The sequence below is a fragment of the Micropterus salmoides genome, unplaced genomic scaffold (genome assembly GCF_014851395.1).
Source record: "Micropterus salmoides isolate LMB-PRFRI ecotype aquatic unplaced genomic scaffold, ASM1485139v1 Ms_hic_scaffold_1198, whole genome shotgun sequence".
In the NCBI taxonomy this organism is placed as follows: domain Eukaryota; kingdom Metazoa; phylum Chordata; class Actinopteri; order Centrarchiformes; family Centrarchidae; genus Micropterus; species Micropterus salmoides.
The window spans coordinates 12,949-34,850 of record NW_024040261.1 but is presented as its reverse complement, the minus strand read 5'-3'; the positions used below and the strand labels follow the sequence as shown (position 1 = coordinate 34,850).

At 41.1% G+C, this 21,902-nt stretch overlaps 1 protein-coding gene across 1 annotated transcript in view; it reads left to right on the top strand.

The window, feature by feature from the left end:
• Nucleotides 1-733: 733 nt before the first annotated feature.
• Nucleotides 734-21,902, top strand: part of LOC119898539 (nebulette-like) — a gene marked incomplete at its 5' end in the record, with an annotated part of 33,115 nt that continues 11,946 nt past the window's right edge. Inside the window, 5 exon segments of the mRNA XM_038712679.1 lie at nt 734-818; nt 7,082-7,429; nt 8,898-8,972; nt 16,362-16,654; nt 17,817-17,888. Coding sequence (XP_038568607.1) covers nt 16,373-16,654; nt 17,817-17,888 — 354 coding nt within the window.

Sequence of the window (21,902 nt, the reverse complement as noted above, 5' to 3'; positions counted from 1 at the left end):
AGATACAAGTGGTTGTTTTTTGCTACAAACTACCACAACAGTTTATTTTAAGGATTGTAGTAGGGCTGAATGATTAATTGCATTTGCGATAAAATCGCGATATGATAAAACGAGATTTAATGCGATCACACTGTGATTTACTGCGTAAACTTTAGTGTCAAACAGGGAATTTTTTGTTGAGAGATGGACTCTTGTGGAGATTTGAGGAAATGAGGACTCGTTAATTGGTGGTTGAACTTTGGGTTTTGTAATGAGCGCTTACTGTATAACAAACGGTGGTGAACTTAGTTTTTCTTGTCGTCTGTAGGTCGGCTGACCTGATTATTATATATATATATTCATATATATAACATATATATTATCATATTATTTTATGCCATGACTTAACTAATTATGATACTTCTTCTCCACCATTGCTCATAATAATTATTTATGCAATTCATGCATTCCCTAATTTCTTCATAACTATAGGCCTGGCCCTTTATGTTTATGTAATGCTGAGTTGGTTATACTATACAGTGATTTATTGCTTGTCTGTTTTGAATAATACAGAAGATAAAGAGCTAAAAAATAATGGCATTTTAAATTGCAGTCGCAATATTGGTTATTATTAATATTGTGTTTTCTTTCTATGGTTCAGTGTCGTCCTTTGGATTTTAACTCCTTTGTCTCCCTCTCTACTCTTCCGCTGTGTTTTTGTGTTATATGAAACCCTGCTCTTTCTCTTTTTCAGACATTACCCCAAGACGTCGTTCACCATCGTGGCCGACACACCAGAGAACCTGAGACTGAGACAGCAGAGCGAGCTGCAGAGCCAGGTAAACGCACTGATGCACACTCTGCAGGCCTCAGGTGATGAATCATCCCTGAGCAGGTAGCTGTCCTCAAGCAGCGTCACCAAATGTTATTCCATTCACATGCCTTCATGTGCATTTTGAATATGCGTATGCGAGTGGAAATGCCAAAAACTGGAAAGAAGTATCCCAAAAACGTTTGAAGCGAGGTGGGAAACGCGACAGAGGCAACAGACTTAGTGAGTAAATGATGACGTAAATGCTCATTATACTGCTGAACTTGACGACCTTCTGATAAGTCCGCACGACCCCCTGAGCCACAGCCGCCCCTTGAAGCATGTGACTTAATAAACGTCCACTGAAGAGACGAAAGCATCAGATGTTTTTGGAGCGATGACGAGGCTCTAACCTTCCTCACATTAACACATGGAACTAACAGAAATGTCATTTTTTTCCCACATTGTTTTCCATCATTTGAGCTTCGACTGCAGCTCTTTTAATGACGTCACGTCAATGCGTCTTTTTCCGCGATAGTTTAATGTCACCGACTGGAGAATTACCTCCACCAGCTGTTTGTCCCGTTGCATTCAACTCCTAATATTTGTGTAATGGATGGAAATTTAAATTCATTAGCATTTCATTATGCAGAATTTCTAGTTAAAGTTGTTATATTTGGATGGAAATCTGGCTTCTGAGATCCAGCAGATCTCCCTGTTCATCCCGATCTTCTTCAGCCGTCAGGTAAAGAAACTAGTTAATATTCTTGTCAACAGAAGTGGGGAAAGGAATTAGGACTCCACCACTGACTGCTACGTTATTGTGTCACGACCGAGAGATAGAACTTGTTGACAAAGGATATCCGGATATTGAATTGGAAAGCTACATTTTTCGCTTTACATTCAGATCCTCTCAGTTTTGTCGACACACAGTTCACGGTAACTGTCTGACTAACATCTGGTTTAAAGCAGCTCTCTGGCTCATATCTCCGTCCCTCTGGCACCACACGGAGATGAAAACAAACGGCCAGGTGTGTCAGTAGGAGCTGCTCTGACGGTTCTGCATCCTGAAGGCGAGATGAGTCACTGAGCTGATTTAGTGACACACAAAACTGATGCAAAGATCACGTTTGAGAAAATAAACCTGCTTTACTTCTGCGCCATATGTCCTCATCCTGTGTGAGAGAGTGTGTGTGTGTGCCCAGCACTGCAGTACAAAAGGACAGATGTCCACTCAGCAGTCAGCAGAAGGGACGTGCTGTTTGTCACGGGATGTGTGTTTGTGTTTGTTGTCCTGCTCTGCCCTCATAAAAATCCATTTATTAGCAGTTTGCCATTTACAGACCAGAGATTTACACATTCATTCATTCTGTCCTCGTCTCCCTCTGCATCTTAATCTCCATCAAGCTTCTCTCTTGTTCAACCGTTGTGCTCTTCTCCTACCTGAGAAAGTTCTTCAAATTTTAGCATCACGTTGGGTTTTATTTTAAAGTAGAACTGTCTAGTTTAGAAACGGGAAACAGGGGTTTTGGGCGTGATTGCCGACACGGGAGCAGAGCAGCTAAATTATAAACATCTATTGGAACAAAAAGGTGAGACTTAACAGGAGACGTGGGGTTCATAGTTCAGAGACATGCAATGAAAACACATTAGTAGTCCATAAATCCACAGGCGACCAGAGGAAAAACGAGGAGTACAATTCAGAAACATAAGAGGAAGACAAGAAACTGGTAACCACAGCCATCAACAACAAGAACAATGAAGAAAAATTAACTCGCAACAAGTCAGACTAAACAACTAAATACACCAGTGGGGGTGAACATAATCACGAACAGGTGAAACCGTTAGACAATCAGTGAAACACATACACAGGAAGTAAAACAAGACGAGGACAGTAGAGCCAGACAAACTACACTGGGAACCAAGAAAAGAAACGACTTGCGTCTGTGATTAGACAGTTTCTTAAAGATGGGTCGGTCTTTGTCTCCTCCTCCTGTCATTTAAAAAGGCTTCCACATTTGGCTCCTGGTACCAGTTTCTAACCCAGCTGTGGTGGACACGAATCCAGTTTCAGATGCATCAGACCAGATCCGATTGGCTTAACGCCGCCGCGCGATGGATCAGTTGTTTTACAGTCCTCGTATCTCCTCGTCCTGTCCACACATCAAATCACGGGATACGGTTTTCTCTCTTCTCGTCTCTTTTTAGGGCAATTAATTTACAACCTCTCTGACTTAAACAAGACACAAAAAAGGCAAAACAAGCAGTGTCACACATGGCAGCAGCTACACGGTGCCGTAACAACAATGATGGATCACCTTAATGTTCAGGTGTTTGGCAGACTTTTATCCAAAGCTTACATTTGAGGAACAACATACTGTATAAGCATCACCAAAGCATCAATACAGCATCTCTAAGTGCCAATAAATACTAGTAAGAGCATCATTGGAGTAAATACCTAAGGAAAGTAGTAAGAGCGAAGGAAATAGTGCAATCAATACAAAATAATTGTAAGGGGATAGAAGAAGAAGAAGAAGAGCACAGGAAGTGCATGTTGGAGGTTTGAGGTGTTATCAGAGAAAGTGTTCTCTTAAGTAGTTAGCAGTCAAATGACAACACACAGATGCTTAAAGTCCCCAAAGGTGCAGACGAGGTGCCGCAGCCTCCGTCTGTGTGGATGTTATGGCTGTAGACTAGATTCATCTGAGCACAAACTCCTTTCAGCGCCTTTTAATATCTGGCCCGATCTCTCCTTTCTCCGCTGACACGCTGTTCAGCCACCTGACATAATGGATGAGGCAATTTAAAAAAAATAAAAAATAAAAAATCTATTTGGCACAATTTTATCTTTCCTTTTGTGGCGTGAAAATTGAAATGAGGACAGCGGGGACGTCTAAAAATTTGCATCACTGTAGATACTTTTGATGTGACAATTTCACCTGCAGTATGTGTCCTCTGTGTCAAAGGGACTTTCCTCCTCCTCCTCGTTATGTCTCCTCATTTCCCGTGTTACCTCCAGGAGAGAGATTTCTGTGAAACATACCCTCTTCCTCTTTTTACTTTCCTGCTCCCTCCTCGTCTTCTTCTACTTTTGTTCCCTGGAGGTGATGTTGAAATCACTTTAAATTAGCACTGAAGCGTTCACGGCCTGCTCCTGGAAACTGATTGTAACAGACAGTGACGGTGCACATAGTGAGTATACATAGTGGTTACGGTACAGCGGAGTGGAGGTGACCATGTGACCTGACTGACTCTTTATCAGATCCATCCTCCCTTAAGTCCGTCCCACATCAGATTCTTTGTCCAACAGACTCAACCTCCATCACAGACCCTTCTTCAATCCAACCCTCTTCTGTCAGACCCCGTTCTCCATCAGATCATTGTTTTATCAGATCCTCCTCCATTAGATCAGCACATTCTCACTCCCAACTTCTCACAAATGGACTGTTGGTCAAGACCCCTTGGTGTCGCTCGATAACGTTTTCCTCCCGCACCAGATGTCGCCCTGGTCGGCCAGCGTGCAAAGCGCAGGGAGAAATAAATACCGCTAAATGAACACGCTGTTCAAGTGAAAATTTAGAGGGAGAAAGTACAACCTGCAATATTTTGTCTCCTCATTATACTGACAAAAAGAAAGCGAGATTTTATTAACGATTTTACTTTATGGATTCCATTTTAGTGTCGTCACAGTCAGCGTTTAAGGATATTGTCATCGTCTCGTTTTAGTCGGGGGGGGAAAAAAGGTCTTTGACGGATATATTTCGTTTAAGTTCGTCTGACAAAAGTAACACTATTGACCATGCGTCCATACGTGACGACTTGGGAGAAAAAGCGTGTTGATGAGATCCGTCCTCCATCAGATTCCTCCTCCTGCACTAAGTTCACCAACAGTGCAGTGACTCTGGCTCACTGGAGAACTACCAAAACTAAAAGAGATTCCAGTTTTCATCCCTGAATGTTTGTTACTTTCACTCTCCATAGGTGTGAGTGTGTGTGACACAGTGTCAGTGCGTGTGTGCACGTGCGCGCGCGCGTGTGTGTGTGTGTGGGAGGTTTAGCTTGTTAGCTTGTCGTATTAGCTCTGCAGGGAGCTTACGATGATGAATGGGGATTTAATCTGCTTTTTATGGAGAATGGGAACAATCACTGTGAGAGCAGAATACCGTAACACACACCCTAACTGTCTGAGTCATATTCCTGCAGTTTATAGGCTTACGTAACTCTGAGGGCTAATGGGCTGTTTCTGATGACTGATGGTTAAATGAGTTGCAGTGTTTCCTCTGAAGGTCGAACTGAAGTGCAGGAAGGGCCGGAGTATGAAATGACTGCCTGCTGCTCAGTTGCTGTTGTTGTTATCTGTGGGTATTAAATTGTCCACTCTGCCTGCTGTTGCCAGTAACACAGCAATCTTTTTTTTTTTGGAGGGGGTTTAAATTCAGTGTGATTCTTTGCTGAAGGCGATGAAGACGGCAGCTGTTTGGACCGTCCAGAGATCAACATTTTATATATATATATATATATATACTGACTTTAACTGATTCATTATAATTACGGTGTTAAAGCTGCCGAGCATGAACGCAGGAAACAAGGATGTGGACCAGAATGCAGACACTAAAGCTGGGCAGGTTCAGTTCAAGTGAGTGAAAACTGATGAAGCAGGCAGTCTGGGAAACGAACAAATCCAAGAAGAGCAGAAGATCCAAAAAACAAAACCTGAAATCCAAAAGTAATTTGAGATACAATAGAATAATCCCCAAAACAGACAGAGACACTTGACAACATCTGCAAACCAATGATCCAGTTCTGGTGTCAAAACTTTACAACCATAGTGGTTTTTACCCCCAAAACCTCTCTTTGAGGAATCAGGCTGGTAATATTCAGTATTTTGTTTGTTGTCAGCAAATCCCATGAAACATCAAAAAACAACCATTTGTCAGTCCGTCCTATACTTCCTGTCTGTGTCTCTCAGCTCCAAGCCCATTGGTTCCTAGTGAAGACATAAATATTTTTTACATTTCCTCTATTTTCATCAAGCAGACAGGAGAAAATAGTGCATTTGTTAAACTACAGTAAAAAGTGTGTCAATCATAATGAAGGAACATGTCACTCACTGATGTGTTTATAATCATTTCTGGACAACGATGGAGCTCCGTGACTCAGAGGACGAAGAGACATCAGGCTGCGAGACACACAGGACTTGTTAGCAGATACATTCAGTGTTAGTTTGAGTCTCCACTGGCTAAATTACTATTATTTAAATAGCAGAGACTACTGGCACAACCAATTTGAAGGTGCATGAAGAAGTACTAAACTCCGGCACCACTTGTGGCGTAAAGAGCAACTTTATTGTGAGACCAACACATTTTGGCTTGTTGCCCTCATCACATCTCTCAGGGTTAAACTTTTGATAAATGACATTTTTCAACATTTGATTCTGTGGAAACATTTTAGTCAGTACTCAAAGCGTTGAGGTTTAATTTCCAGCCCTACTTGTGAGGTTAACAAACTGGCTCATGGGATGTGACAAAGGATGGAGTCCATGCAAGATACTTACTTAAAAAAGTGAACTAAATAACACTGAGGCGTGTGTATGGGTGCAGCATATGTACTGTATAGGTGTTGCGGTGCAAAAGGGGGTGCCGCATCACGGGTGTAAACTATAGGAAGACCGGACTGAAAATGTGTCACCTCAATCAGCTGACGATCTAGCACTTTAACTTTGATTAGAATGAATCATCGGCCAAAACTGCGTCTGAATCACTATGTTAAAGGTCTTTCCTTTTCAGTTCCTGCATAACACTGTTCCCCCTGTATGAGGAGCACTTATTGTATATTTAAAGTTCTTTTCACGCGGTGTGAAGTTGATCGTAGCTGCGTTCTGTCTGAAAGCTGAGGGGTGTAATTATTTCTGCTGTGTGGGCGCATTCAAAGGTAAAATCCACCTTCAGACCCTCTTCTGTATCATTACTGTTATGAGAGGTTTTGTTGCTTCCAGTGATCTGCTCATGAACAGAGTTATGATTGCAGCCTCTAACCCTTTTTTGTGTTGTAGCTCCAATGCTGCCTGGTCTATTCCCTCCTTCTGTGTGTGTAGGAACTGTTTGTCTTCTCTGTACGCTTGTTGAATTTTAACCCGACGTGGCAGCTCTACAAAGAAGCTCGGTCTTTAATTTGAGTTATTATTGAATGTTGCATCAGTATTGAAATATTTATGTTCGTCACTAATTGATGATTTCGAGGCTGAATGTTCCTTTAACATCAATCTTTTCTCTCCCTCTTTCTCTCCTGCAGGTGAAGTATAAGAAGGATTTTGAAGAGAGTAAAGGTCGAGGGTTCAGCATCGTGTCCGACACTCCAGAGATGCAAAGACTCAGAAGGACTCAGGAGCAGATCAGTATTGTATGTACACACACACACACACACTATCTCACTGGTTTTCCTGATATAAGTGAATGTGTGTTTCGTAAAGTGAAGCGTGCAGGTGAAATGTATGAGGAAAAAGTGAGGGGTGCACTTTGGTCAGTGAACGCAATCACACACACACACACATGCGCAAACACAAACTGCCTACATCATCGAGCCCTCCAGCGTTGACGACATCAGCTGTTTGAAGAGGAGCTTCTTCTGAAACCAGTGAGGGTAAGTGACCTTGATTTTTTTCAGTTATTTATTTTGAGGCAAGTCAAGCTTTCAGTTATTTGATTACAAAGGAGGCAGTGCTCAGTTTTGAAAGGCAACAGTCCTCCAGGGAAGCTACTCCAACAACTAGAAGCATAGAAGCTGAAGGTAGCAAGAGTACTAGAGCCACAGGAGCTGATCTGAGAGGTCGGAGTACATGCAGTGCAGTATATGATGGAGCAAGGCCATTCAGAGTTTTATAGAAAAGCAAAATGAAGATGAACCAGTATCTAAATAAGTAAGTAAGCAATGGTACATGACACTGTGTCCTTAAACAAGTAAATAATGAATGAGGTGGAGGTGAAGAATCCAATGATGTAAAGCAGAGTTCATTATTATTTATATCAGATATATTATATATATTATGGTACTTATAGCACGACCACGGAAGAAACAGAGGTTGTGTTAAATTGTTCCTCCATCTTTGGAAGTGTGTTTGTAGTAAGCTGAACTCATGTTTAAGTATTGTTGCAATAACCTGTAGTTGATTAAATCTTGAACACTGATGTAGGACACTTGCTAAACTGTTGACCAAAGCCGTGTTTTTTTTATGTCCAACTGAAATTAAATGCATTTTTTTGGTCTGCTACAGTTGCATATCTCCTCCTGTGTTCTCCTTAGAGAAAAAATAAATCAGAAACCAAAAGGAAGACTTTTCTAGTTTATATACATTTTTTTGTTTCACCATGTCTTTGCAATACTTAGATAGAGAACGTGTTTCCATACGGCCAATTAAATTGCTTTATTTTAAACATCAGTGTTATCTCATGTGCAGGCAGCCACGGTGACGTAGAGAGAGACAGCAGCGTGCTACGCAACACGAGTGCCACAGACTTTGAACAACAATCAACATTAGCCTTCACGTTAAAGTCCCCGTCTTATCTAACCTACAAAAATGAACATACATCTTTTCCTAGCTTCCAGAAAAGTGCACCGCTAACGCCGTTTTTTTAGGCTAGATAGCTGCTTTGCTGCTGCACATTAAACAGCACGTAAACGTAACGTCACTGTTCAGTTTAGACGCTGGTCCTGCTGACAACTCACTGTCTGCACATGGCTTCTGAGCTAGTGTGTTTACTTTTTCTCTCAGTCCCCTGTCAGGTCTCAGCTGCTGTCAGTCTCAGACTGATTTCCCGTAAGATTACCCCCCTTTTATTTTTTTTAAGTGATAAAAACCACACTTTCAAAAAAAAACATGTTGACTTTATTTTAATTGCAAAAATGAATGACAACATGTGATTTCAGTTTGACTTTAATAGGCACCTGCAAGGCAATCAAAACCGGTATTTTCCTTGGCTGCAGTATAATGACGATAATAAACGGAAGCAGAGCCGTTTATTTCAACAAGGAGTTAATTTTACGGTTTTATTGAGGCCATAGAGCTTCAAAACCTAAAAAGTTACAAGAGTGTTTGTTTCTGTGGTGTGAGTGTGTGTGTGTGCGTACAGATGCTCGGCCCATGTGTGTCCAGATGACCCAGTGACCCTCAGCAGATGATGCCAAGGTAATGTGTTTATCTTTCCCTGTTGTCCCTCCTCCTGTAGATTTGATTGACTAAGTTTTAATTCTGTTATGTCATTTTTATTCTGCTGCCTTTTGTCTTTCCGCTCGTCATTTTGGTATTCCTCCTCTCTTCTCTCTCTTTTTCATTCCCATTGTTTTCTTTTCTTCTGCCAGTCCATCTTCTGCCCTCCCTCCCTCTCCCTCTCTCCCCTCTCTCCCCTCTCCCCTGTGTTTACCTGACCGAGTGATCGTATTATTCCGCCGTGTTAATACGCCACAGATTCTCCCTCGTTTGCGCCGCTTTAATTAACACACACATCGCCTCTCTTTCAAATGTTGTGACATTCACCAGCCCACATATTTTATTGTATTACTCAGCTCTTTCCAAGGCTGACCCGATGGTGAAAGAAGATGAGGCAGGGAGGTGGGAGGAAGAGGAGGAGGGTAGTAGGAGGAAGGCGGAAGAGGAGGACTGAGAGTTTTATGTGAGCTGTCTGCCAGTAGAAAACAATTGTTTCTGATCTCACGAAAAGCTCCAGATTTGGATTAATGTGTAGTGAAATACAGTGTTTCAGTCTGAGTAACACTTCTAAGTCCAAACGTCTGAAGAGAGGTGTGTTTTTTTTCTGCTGAGCTGTGGCTGGCAGTAAACCTGGTTCACATCAGGACGAGATCACACGGATTTCTCCCAGGAAAAGCTTTGTGTTTCTGAATTCATTAACAAGATCTGAGGGAGAGAGAGCTCCTGGTCAGCGAGGCAGCCTTCAGTTGTTGTTGTTTTTTTTTTTACCAGCTATGAAAACTGTGTCTCCCAATTTAGCTTCAAGAGGAGACAGATTTATAGCAAAGCCGTTATTCCCCAGAGAGCCTTGTTTACTGTGATTCTGGGTGAGACAGCGATGACTGCAGGCATGAGGAGCAGCCAGGACTCCGCTGGCAGGACTCAGCTGTTATTCAGGCCACTAAACCGATGATGTGTTTAAAGACCTGATTAATTAGTTGTCAGCATTGGTCTCTGTTTTTATTGATCTATGCAGATTTTTGTAGCCTGGAAATCAAAAGAGGACGATGTATCACAAAAGACTGTCTCGGCACTTGACACTTAGCTGAGGTGGAAAAACTGGAGTACCAATAAAGAGAAAAGGCCTTTAAGACATCAGCAGTTAAGAAGAGCTCATTCTACCACTTCTGGGTTTGAGCACTGTTATTTAGTTGTTTTTTTTAATGTCTCTTTTATGCTTGTGTCACCTCGAGCCCGACCGATATTAGCCCATTGCAGATATTTTGGCATAGATATAGATGTCAGCCGATAAATCACAAGAAAAGTAACGCTAAAGATATGTTTTGGAATATTTAATTGAAAGATGTCCTGCCCCGTACAATCATTGGTCACAATTGTTTTTAAAAAAGCATTATTTAAGGGAACCTTGTCAAAAATCTTTCTTTTGTAGTTTGTGTAAAGCAAATTGATATCGGCCGATATATCATTCTCAGATGTTTTTACACTCTCAAATAAATATCGGTAAAGGCCTCAGTACATATCCAGTCCTAAGAAACTCAAAGTCGTACCTGATGAATCTGTATTTACCAGACACAAGGTACAGAGTGATGAAAATGTATTGTTGTTATGGATAATAAAAAGCATCTCTGGCTGTCTGAAGTCTGCTGCACTCACCACACTGTCGGTCATCATTGGTCAACATCATTTACCATCCAATTGTTTTACTAACTAATTACTGCAACTTGAGTTAAAGATGCACCTGCACATGATAATGTATTTGTATGTCACAGTACCCTTTGTTTGTATTAGAGTACTTCAGTACTCAGCACTTCACTACAAACCTTATCATTACTTAGATACCCGAGTGGATGTAAACGCACTAAATGTTGATGCTGGTGGGCTGTGAGTGCGTTGTGGTCTGGACCCTTTGTCTAAAGGGATCTAACACACACAACACTTTGTGTCTTACACACACATCAGCAGGCTCTTTATGTGGTTCAGCCTCTGGGTCATGTGCAGCTGTAGTAGTTTGGTTTCTCCCTGCAGGTTCTTGTCTGTCATCAGGTCTCATAAACCAGAAAAGGCTCTAATATTGACAGCAGCACGACATCCGACGAAAAGATCCCTGTAGCTGCTGTAGTTTCATATTGTTTGACTGTCACCTTCAGATTCTCATCCGCTGCATTTTGAAATGAAAACTGAGCGTTTTCTTGTTTTTCTGCCAAAACCATTAAATTATTTTTTCGTTTTTATTAATTATTTTATTTGTGCATTTATCTCTTTTTATAATTTAGATGTTTAACTACATTCTGCAGATGATGCAGTGATAGAGAAATGGAGATAAATGAGTCCTTGTTGTTGTGGAGATGGGGTTTGTGAGTGTTTGTGCAGCGTAGCAGCATATGCTCATTTGGCTGAGAGACAGTCAGATCTTCTGTGGTTGGGCTTCATCAGGTCGATGTCCTGTTTACCTCAAGAGCCATCTGACTCTCTGAACACACTGCCAGACTACCTGCTGCCTTTCAGTCTCATATTGGCAGATTATTCATCTTAACAGTGATTAAATACCTCAGTGATGAATCACACAGAGAAGGTAAAGGTAAAGAAATGTTCTTTTTCTTTCTTTTCTGATCCTCATCCTTTACCTTTGTCTTTTAAATTCACTCTGCCCCTCTCAGTGTGTTGCCTTAATATCTGAGGAAGAGGGCCAGGGCCTGACATGAATTTCATCTTTATAACTACAAACACTGCCTTCTCATTGTCAGTAGGTCAGAAAACACAGACAGACAAAGCACTCAGATGTTTATGTTTAAAGAATATCTAAATTATTAAATATTGAATTATTAATTAACCAAAACAGCAGAATTTTAGGCTGTAAACTAGACTTTTAGAAGACAATAAAACAGGTTGTGGATTCTGTTGGGGGACACTTTAAATGTCCCCGAGGGGTCGGCAATAACAAAAAAGAAAAATTATATACATAAAGTCATAGAAACATAGGTATTAATACAAGTATCAGAGCTTGACTGATGAATTGACATGCCGAAATTATCGGCTGATGAAAGAAAATTGCAGATAAATCAGAATCTATGTTTATAACAGCGGATAAATGAGAATTTACAAAATGGTGAGATGAAAGACAGAACCTTCAATCATGTTATGAGTGTTGTAGTTACATAGTTTGTCCACCAGAGGGCGCCCTGCAGCTCCCCTGTTGGCAACACCTGTTAGGAACCACAAATCCACCACAAAACAAAATGAACAGCTGTGCTTTAGTACAAAGTACTATTTATTACAATAAAGTGTATTTTTAAACTGCATTATGTCATGTTATCTACACATGACTAATTATGGCTTATAATTTTTGTTTATGTTTTGTGTTTCCGAAAAGAAGGGAAAGTAAACAATATTGGCCAATTTTTAAATTTGCAAATATCAATATCTTTCTTAAAAATCCTATATCAGTCAGGCTTTAATATTTATCGGATTTGTGGGAGTTTATGTGCTTGTTTTTACTTATAAATTGCATTTGGTGATTTAATAATGTTTGGGAGTTTGAGAGTGGATTGAAAAAGGTTGGAAAGCTACGACTCAGAGTTAGTAGGGTTCAAAAACATAAAAATCCACTAAATTGGAGCCGGAGTCTGAATTTGCACCTTACTTTCAGTTGAAATTTGAAAAACTAGTTATATATTTTACAAGCAAAACCATCTTTACATTAGCTAAAGAAAACAATGTCAATAACTGATACAGTAAATGGTATGAACAGAATAAGACTACAAATTCCATCATCCTCATATTAATCTTTGTATCATTGACTAAAAGAGTTTATGTATTCTTTTGCCCTGCAGCTGGTTGCATCATTGTTTATTTACCTTGAACAGTTCATCTGTGTGTCAGCAGTCAGTCCGTGTATCACAGTGTCCAAACAAACACACTCTGACCAAATGACGTTGTTACTTCCACCTAAATACACAAGCATGCAGGCAGATATAAACCTGTACAGACACATGACATCATTCTGTCTTTGACTCCAAACGAAACTATTCCTGACTGTTAACTAACCTCTTAAAGATATGAAGGTATCCAAAATGATGTTAGCCAGCAAGAAGCTTCTGCAATGAAAACAGATCAAAGACACTCTCACAGCTTCCCACACAGTGGAACGATGCCTACAAATCAAGGAGAAGCTTTGACCTAATTTTGATATGTTTTGTTTCATTTACATCAAGCATCATCAACAATAAGCTTTGAACACCTATTTAAAAGATACAGCAAACACAATATTTCAAGGTGAAAATGTGCAACAGCTTGTCTGAATGTGGCTTTTTTTTTTTTTTACTCTTCAGCTGAAATTGAACTCGTGTCCTTAAAGCCTACATTTACACACAACATACAACTACATACACACAACTTGGTAAAAGTCGTGTTTTTTTATTGTGAATGACGTTAATATTTCATAATGTGATTCAGGGGCAGGAGAAGAGTTTCATATAGGGTTGTTATTATAAAAACAGTGGAGAGAGTCTGTGTAATTGTGGAGCTTTGGGGCAGGTTGAAGAACTCTCCAGCTGGAACAAAACACTAAAACTTCAAGCTGAAGGGTAAATGGACTGTAACTAAAGTGTGTGGATATGTGTGTGTGTGTGGATGGAAACGGTAGATTCCTTATCCAAGAAAGGTTCAAATCAAGGGCAACTGGATTTGGTTGAAGATACTAGAAGAGGTTTCACCTCATCCAAGAGGCTTCTTCAGTGTGGGGTTGTTGTCAAGAGGGTTGATACCTTTTACTTTATTAGTACTTCTACGTCGTTACGATCGTTGGAGACTCCTGAGGCCAAGTCTGAACGACCATTGTTAGCATTCTCACATGAGGCCAGATGTGAGCGTTTAGTCAGTTTCCTGGGATGAAAGGACAACATTGTAAATGGTGTTGCAAACCTCCTCCCCTGTTAAGAGATGTAAATTAAACAGGTGAAAAGGCTGTTGCAATAATCCAGCCGTGATGATTGGTTGATTGATTGACTAGATTGGTTCTTGTTCTTGTGTTTGCGTGTGCGGTCTTTGGGGTGGATCAGTATCTGTGTGGTCCACAGAGATGTGGTGTTTGTTGAGTTTCTCTGATACTCCAGACACGTACAGAATCACAATGTTGTTGTATTTTCTTTTCTTTTTCTCAGCAGCCGTACTATTGTTCTTGGATCTTTTGGCTGTTTTCATAAAGGTTCAGTTTGGATATCCACAAGCTGTAAGTGCCTTCTTCAGGGGTTTATGTTCCTTTAATCGGGGCTTGGTGGTGCAGGGTTCTGATGAGCTTATGCTCCACTGGGTGGGAATAAATAAATAAATAAAAAGTAGGTATTGCTCTGTGTGTGTGGGTTTCCTGTATACACTGAAGTGCAGGCTCCTGTCCTCTTCAGTGTGTACGGTACATTCCTTCCAGCTTACGATATTTCTGAACTCACCTTCATCCCCTTAACCTACATACACTTAAACAAACACACACAGACAGTGACACATTCATACAGGATGTACCCACAGTCTTTGTTTTAGTGCACCTAAACACACAGACACACTGTACCCAGCTCTGGCACTGTGATTGAGATGAAGGGCACGGTGGCGATAAGGTCTTGAGTAGAGGGCTAAATGTGGAAGTTAAAAGTGATAAGAAGTACCCAACGAACTGACACCCAGAAGACAGTCTGCCAACACAGGAGGCAGTTGAGACTAGACAAGGCAGTTCAGTCGCACACAGGTTTATGCTTTGAGTTAGAGGCAATAATAATGAGACGCTAAAAGTTGACGAAGAAGTTGAAAGGGCGAAAACAAAATCAAAGAAACTGAAAGAGTGTCCAAGACATCCAGAAGCTGAAGGAGGGATCACAACGCTGAGAACGCCTTGAAGAACCTGAAAGGAACGCATGAGAAGATCCTGAGAAAACAAAGAGTTTCACGTCAAGAGAAGGCAAAATAATATAAAAAGGAGTGAATGAGAAACTGACTGCAGTGTTTGGAAAGCTAAAAGACTAGCCCAAACACCCAGGAAGCCGAAAGGAAAACTTATTAAGAGACAATAAATTCGACAAGGTGAGTGCCTTAGAAGAAGATTCGGGGAAGGTCGGTAAAAGCTGAAAAGTATGAAGACGCTTCGACATCCAGAGGCGATTACTGGTGATACTGATAGGGTGACCAAGAATCTGAAAGAAAGGCCACGACGTTAAGTAATTTAACACGGTGACTTTGATGAAGCTGAAAAGGTGACCTTGACACGTAGAGCAGGAAATGGTGACCATGACTTTGAAGAAGTCGCTAGCAGACGAAAGTATAGACAGCCATGATATGGGTTGTCTATACTGGGTCGTCAGTGAGTTGTAGTTTGCAGTTTTAGTAATGAGTGGTATTTTCAGTGTTTAGTTGCTTTCATTCCTTTTATAACCTTACTAGAACCGTGGTTAAGAGACCTCGGTTTTTGAGCTAATTGAGTCAGTTTGGTAGCAACATCTCTGGGGTAACGAATGGAAGAGATGCTGTCATACATGAGAAGGGAGATATACTTTTCTAATAAGGCCGTACACAACTTTGAGAACGTGGAACAAGAGTTTCAATGCAAGTTTTAAAACGCATCGCAAATCTCTCCAGTACTGGAACAGAACACTCTCTTTAAGAGAGTCTATAACGTCACATTGCATCACATTCATTTGACAGACTCTTTGCCCAAAGCGACTTACAAAAAGCAACCGTCTCTTTGCTGTCTTTGTTGTCCTTTTATAATTTGTTAATGGGTTGTAAATGTCTTCATTGGCTGCCAAAGCACCATCCGCCTCCAGCCTTTCCGGCAGAGACACTAAGGCCGACTTTAACTTAATGAAAAAAACGTAGGCCTCTCATTTATTTTGGTAACGCAGTGACCCTGGGAGTGCAGAGACTCCTGCTAAATAACACAGGGTAGTTCTGCAAAAAGTTGAGACTGGCCCCAACATTGGCCAACGCAAGGTGCTGCATTGGCCATTCGAATAAATGCCAGAGCATATTCCTGGTAGATTACTTTGTAACACGAACGGTATATTTCTATGGTTTACCTCATGATTGTTGCGATGAAAGATCAAAATAAATGTCTATGCTATGGTCGGTCTGTGCTGCTCCCACCCCCACACCTCTCTACGTCATCACACAATATGTAACCACAAAGCTACACCTCACACAGACATTTTCCTCCCCACCTCTGTCGTATAAGAACGATTCATCGTGGCAGAAATCGAGGGTGGACTTACCCTCGAAGGAGTTATCGTTTTCTGTGGTGTTGCTCGTTTTTCTGTTCACTTTCTGCTACATAAATAAAAAAATTGCATTATAAGCTGAACCTAAAACTTAACTGTCCGCTGTCCTCAGAGGTGAATCACATGGATGAAGAGGCCCCAGCTGCTCCGGTGTTTGTTGAAGAGATGAAAGAGGTTATGACAGTGGAGGGAGAGGAGGAAGAGGTGGTAACAACGCTGAAGATGCTGACCACGGTTGTTGACACGGTGAAGCAGACGGACGTGGGGGAGGAGGAGGAGGTTGACACTGAGAAAATAACAGAGGAGGACAAGGAGGAAAATCAAGCAGAGATGGAGGGAGGAGACGAGAATAAAGAGGAAGAGGAGGGTCGAGCAAAGAAGTTGTTGGGAACTTGGGAATCCGAGGTGAGAACTTCCTGCAACTTTTAAAACTCAACATAAACAACCCAAATATTCAGCTCAGTTAAAGCCTAAAAATGATCAGATAACTTGGAACTTTGACAAGAAAGAACTCAAAGAAAGGAAAATGAATATGACCAAATCCTCAAGCGTGCACACCTGCGAATCTTAAATATGTTCAGTGTGGAATTCAGTCCTCCCATTTGTGAAGGAACCAGGTAATTAATTTGTTATCTTTTAGATTAGACTCGTGTCCATCCTCGTATTTTAACAATGCAGAGATCTCTGTCTCAGCTGGTTTAGTTAATCTTATTTCAGATCAGAACCTGTGACTTTAAAAAAAGTTTTTTTTTTCCTCACCATTTTCTATTGTTAAAGAGCCGTCAGGTCTTTTCAGCCAAATCGTTTTTTGATCCTACCTTTAACCCATTTAAGTTGTCAGTCTACTTAAAACAAATATGACTTCATATCATATAGGTGATCTTCATTTCATGTGAGAACTGCTTCTTTAAAACCAGAACACCAGGGTCTCAGAGAAGGCCAATAAAGTTTTCTATTATTTACTTTTGGTTTTCTGATTTTGAAAGTTTCAAATTTGCAGTTAGACCTCTTGGTCTTTTAAGGAGGTTGTTCTTTCTATTAAATGATTTCCGTGTTCAATACGCCAATACACACAGTGTTCCCGAACTGTAGCTAAGTCCTGTGTACTGCTAAACGTCTTTAAGGATTTTGCTTTTCTTTGATGAAGTCTGCTGAGAGGCAGATTTGGTTCCTCTGCAGAGAAAGCCCCCTCTCAGCTCTGACTGGGAGTCTTTGTATTGACCTTGGCGTGGGGCATCGCCTGGCACTGCAGGTTTTTATACGGGCTTAGAGAGGATTAGTGGAACTACAAATGAAAATGTGCCATTATTAGCCTTTGATAGTGGGATTTTTAGGACTCAGTCGGGCCTGTTAAGAGCGGCGAGGGATTAGTGGTGCATAGAAGAGTTTCCTATGGTTGACTCACAAGTTTCTCTCTCTCAGTATTATTAGTATGGATAATTCAGTTTGCCGATATTGTACTTTAATTACCAATATTACTAAGACATTGTTTACAACTGACTTTTGTCTAAATATTGTCCGTGTAATTATTGACCTCAAATTCTTACGTGCACTTGTGTGTTTTCAGGCCTCCTCTGATGTCAAGCCTCCAGTACCAGACCCAGCCTTTAACAGGAGATGCAGCTTACTCGCCAGTGATGTAAGTTCGTTCAATGTCGGTTCAGTTTACTATTTTATTCACATGGTTTCATTTAGTCCAGGTTAAGTAGGGAAAAAAACACATGGTTGTTATGGTGCGGTCCGTGGACAAACAGGACAAACACAGCGCTGTGAACATAAAGTACCAACAGGTAGCTTTCTGTTTTGGCGACTGTCATTCTGTAATATCAGCGGTGCTGCGTGGAGCCATGTCGGGGAAATCAAATTCCAGTGAATGACTGCAACTAATAGTGCACTTTACCGAGCCTTACAGTCGGATGTGTGTGTATTTATCGTCTCCGGTGTCACATAGAGCTCACAGAGTAGTTGGCAGTGCAACTGGACCTGATATTTTCAGGAATTGCTGAGTGACAGACAGTTTTGGGCCCAAGCGAAAGACACAAGAGAGCAGAGTACAGTCTGAGGAGAAATTTATTAACTCTCACAGAACTCAGGGCGTACACATATACATATATATCCAAACAGGGTGAGCCCATGCAGTGATAAACACAATCCACAACTGACAGATACTTAAGTCCACGGCGGAAAACACATACGGGAAAAGGACACTCGACATACGACGCAAGACAGAGCACAACAAGCTACAGTGATCCAGCAGTGACCAAACACAACGGCAGTTGAGATATATATATAGATACAGTGGGTACGGAAAGTATTCAGACCCCTTTAAATTTTTCACTCTTTGTTTCATTGCAGCCATTTTCCAAAAATCAAAAAAGTTCATTTTATTTCTCAGTAATGTACACTCAGCACCCCATCTTGACTGAAAAAAACAGAAATGTAGAAATTTTTGCAAATTTATTAAAAAAGAAAAACTGAAATATCACATGGTCATAAGTATTCAGACCCTTTGCCGTGACACTCATATTTAACTCAGGTGCTGTCTATTTCTTCTGATCATCCTTGAGATGGTTCTACACCTTCATTTGAGTCCAGCTGTGTTTGATTATACTGATTGGACTTGATTAGGAAAGCCACACACCTGTCTATATAAGACCTTACAGCTCACAGTGCATGTCAGAGCAAATGAGAATCATGAGGTCAAAGGAACTGCCTGAAGAGCTCAGAGACAGAATTGTGGCAAGGCACAGATCTGGCCAAGGTTACAAAAAAATTTCTGCTGCACTTAAGGTTCCTAAGAGCACAGTGGCCTCCATAATCCTCAAATGGAAGACGTTTGGGACGACCAGAACCCTTCCTAGAGCTGGCCGTCCGGCCAAACTGAGCTATCGGGGGAGAAGAGCCTTGGTGAGAGAGGTAAAGAAGAACCCAAAGGTCACTGTGGCTGAGCTCCAGAGATGCAGTCGGGAGATGGGAGAAAGTTGTAGTAAGTCAACCATCACTGCAGCAATCCACCAGTCGGGGCTTTATGGCAGAGTGGCCCGACGGAAGCCTCTCCTCAGTGCAAGACACATGAAAGCCCGCATGGAGTTTGCTAAAAAACACCTGAAGGACTCCAAGATGGTGATAAATAAGATCCTCTGGTCTGATGAGACCAAGATAGAACTTTTTGGCCTTAATTCTAAGCGGTATGTGTGGAGAAAACCAGGCACTGCTCATCACCTGTCCAATACAGTCTCAATAGTGAAGCATGGTGGTGGCAGCATCATGCTGTGGGGGTGTTTTTCAGCTGCAGGGACAGGACGACTGGTTGCAATCGAGGGAAAGATGAATGCGGCCAAGTACAGGGATATCCTGGACGAAAACCTTTTCCAGAGTGCTCTGGACCTCAGACTGGGCCGAAGGTTTACCTTCCAACAAGACAATGACCCTAAGCACACCGCTAAAATAACGAAGGAGTGGCTTCACAACAACTCCGTGGCTGTTCTTGAATGGCCCAGCCAGAGCCCTGACTTAAACCCAATTGAGCATCTCTGGAGAGACCTGAAAATGGCTGTCCACCAACGTTTACCATCCAACCTGACAGAACTGGAGAGGATCTGTAAGGAGGAATGGCAGAGGATACCCAAATCCAGATGTGAAAAACTTGTTGCATCTTTCCCAAAACAACTCATGGCTGTATTAGATCAAAAGGGTGCTTCTACTAAATACTGAGCAAAGGGTCTGAATACTTATGACCATGTGATATTTCAGTTTTTCTTTTTTAATAAATTTGCAAAAATTTCTACATTTCTGTTTTTTTCTGTCAAGATGGGTTGCTGAGTGTACATTACTGAGAAATAAAATGAACTTTTTTGATTTTTGGAAAATGGCTGCAATGAAACAAAGAGTGAAAAATTTAACGGGGTCTGAATACTTTCCGTACCCACTGTATATCTATACAGTATATCTATAGATATAGATATAGATATATAGATATATAGATATAGGGCTGACGAGCATGGAGGGAATAAACAGGGGAGACATATCAGGGGCGTGTTCAATCTCAAAATGGTTTGCAACGTTTTCGGATTGAACGACATGTTTCGTTGAAACGTTGTGCAACACTCAAGGTAGTTTTCTCCCGTTTGGTGGGCGTGTCACAGGTGTTATCAGCTGCAACAAGTTTGTAAAAACAAAGGTGTTAAAAAGGCAAGAAAATGCAGAGCGCTTGCGTACACAGCAGGGTATTCAAGGCACCACCGTTTTGCTACGTTTTGTCGGCGCTGAAGTCGCTGACAAAATTTAATTAAGACAAAACAGGAAACAAGCAGGATGCCAACAACAGACACAGACAACTGCAAACTAAAACAGGAAACCGGACAAGATGCTGAGACACGACTGACAGGAACTGAACGGGGCGACTGCAGACTGACAGAACCAACAGACTGAACTCAAGAATGAACAAGAACAAGTACAAGACTGAAACCCGGCATGATCTGTAACCATAAGAAACCAGATTCAGACAAGCAGACAGACAAACCAAACCAAAACACCAAAACAAGCACGCGGACATCTGACACAGACCATTTCAACATCAGACAGGAACAGGAGTAGAACGCTGATTCAAAACCAAAACCTCAGAACAGAGACCATAACTATGTAAACAGAGCGAAACAACAATTAATAAACAGAACACAGAGAAGATAAGGCCAAAAGTAATAGTAAAGAATCTTTTAGCATTATATCAAAGAGGATAGTTGTAGTTGTGGTTGTAGATAGTTGTGAACTGTGAAGGAACTGATCTTAAAAGCAGTCTGTTTAAGCAACAGACATTAAAAATGCTCATCATCAGTTCTTTGTGACGCCAGGGAACATCACCAAAAACCAGCCAAGAGAAGACGTTGATCTGACCCAGTGTTAGTGTTATATTTTATGTAACTACTGTGTTATTTACCCAAATCTGCAGACTGTTCCAGTGTAGCTCTTTTTACATTTCACTTGTATGTTTCTGTTAATAAAACATTTTTGACAGTTTAGGGTTAAACCTGAGCTTGTTGTGTCAAACACTGTCTCAAAACCATTTTGGTAAATAATCCAACAGTAAAAACACTTAACGCAGTACTGCATCTGATCTTTATTTATTTATTTTTATTTTTTATCTTTTATTTTTAGCCTATGTGCTTTGTTGACCCAAAGTCATATTTCACTGTGTAATATCTCCTGCTTGATTTTCAATGAATACAAATGCTTCTGGATGTGAACTCTTACACACGTGTAAAGGAAGCGAGGCGTCGTCCTCTTCCTCCTCCACATCCTCACAAATGACCTAAACGCAGGGTTGCCATTGGTAACCATCCCTCCAACGATCGAATGACTGGCCTTTATTCAACACAGAGGAGGTCACGTATACTGAAATGGGAAAAAGAAAAAAAAACGCCATTTGGCTTCTGCAGCAGCAGTTTGAAGCCTGTATTTCACAGTAAAACGGTGAATGAGGTGAATGCTGTTGTAAGATGTGGGAGGGTGAGATATTGATTCCCTGGTGTGAGTCTAACTTGACAGCTTGGCTGTTTGCAGAATGACTCATCAGCTACAGTGGAAGCAAGTCAACCCACTTTAAAAAATCATCTTCATTTATTCCTCCAGCTGCTGTCGCTCCGCTGTCTCTCTG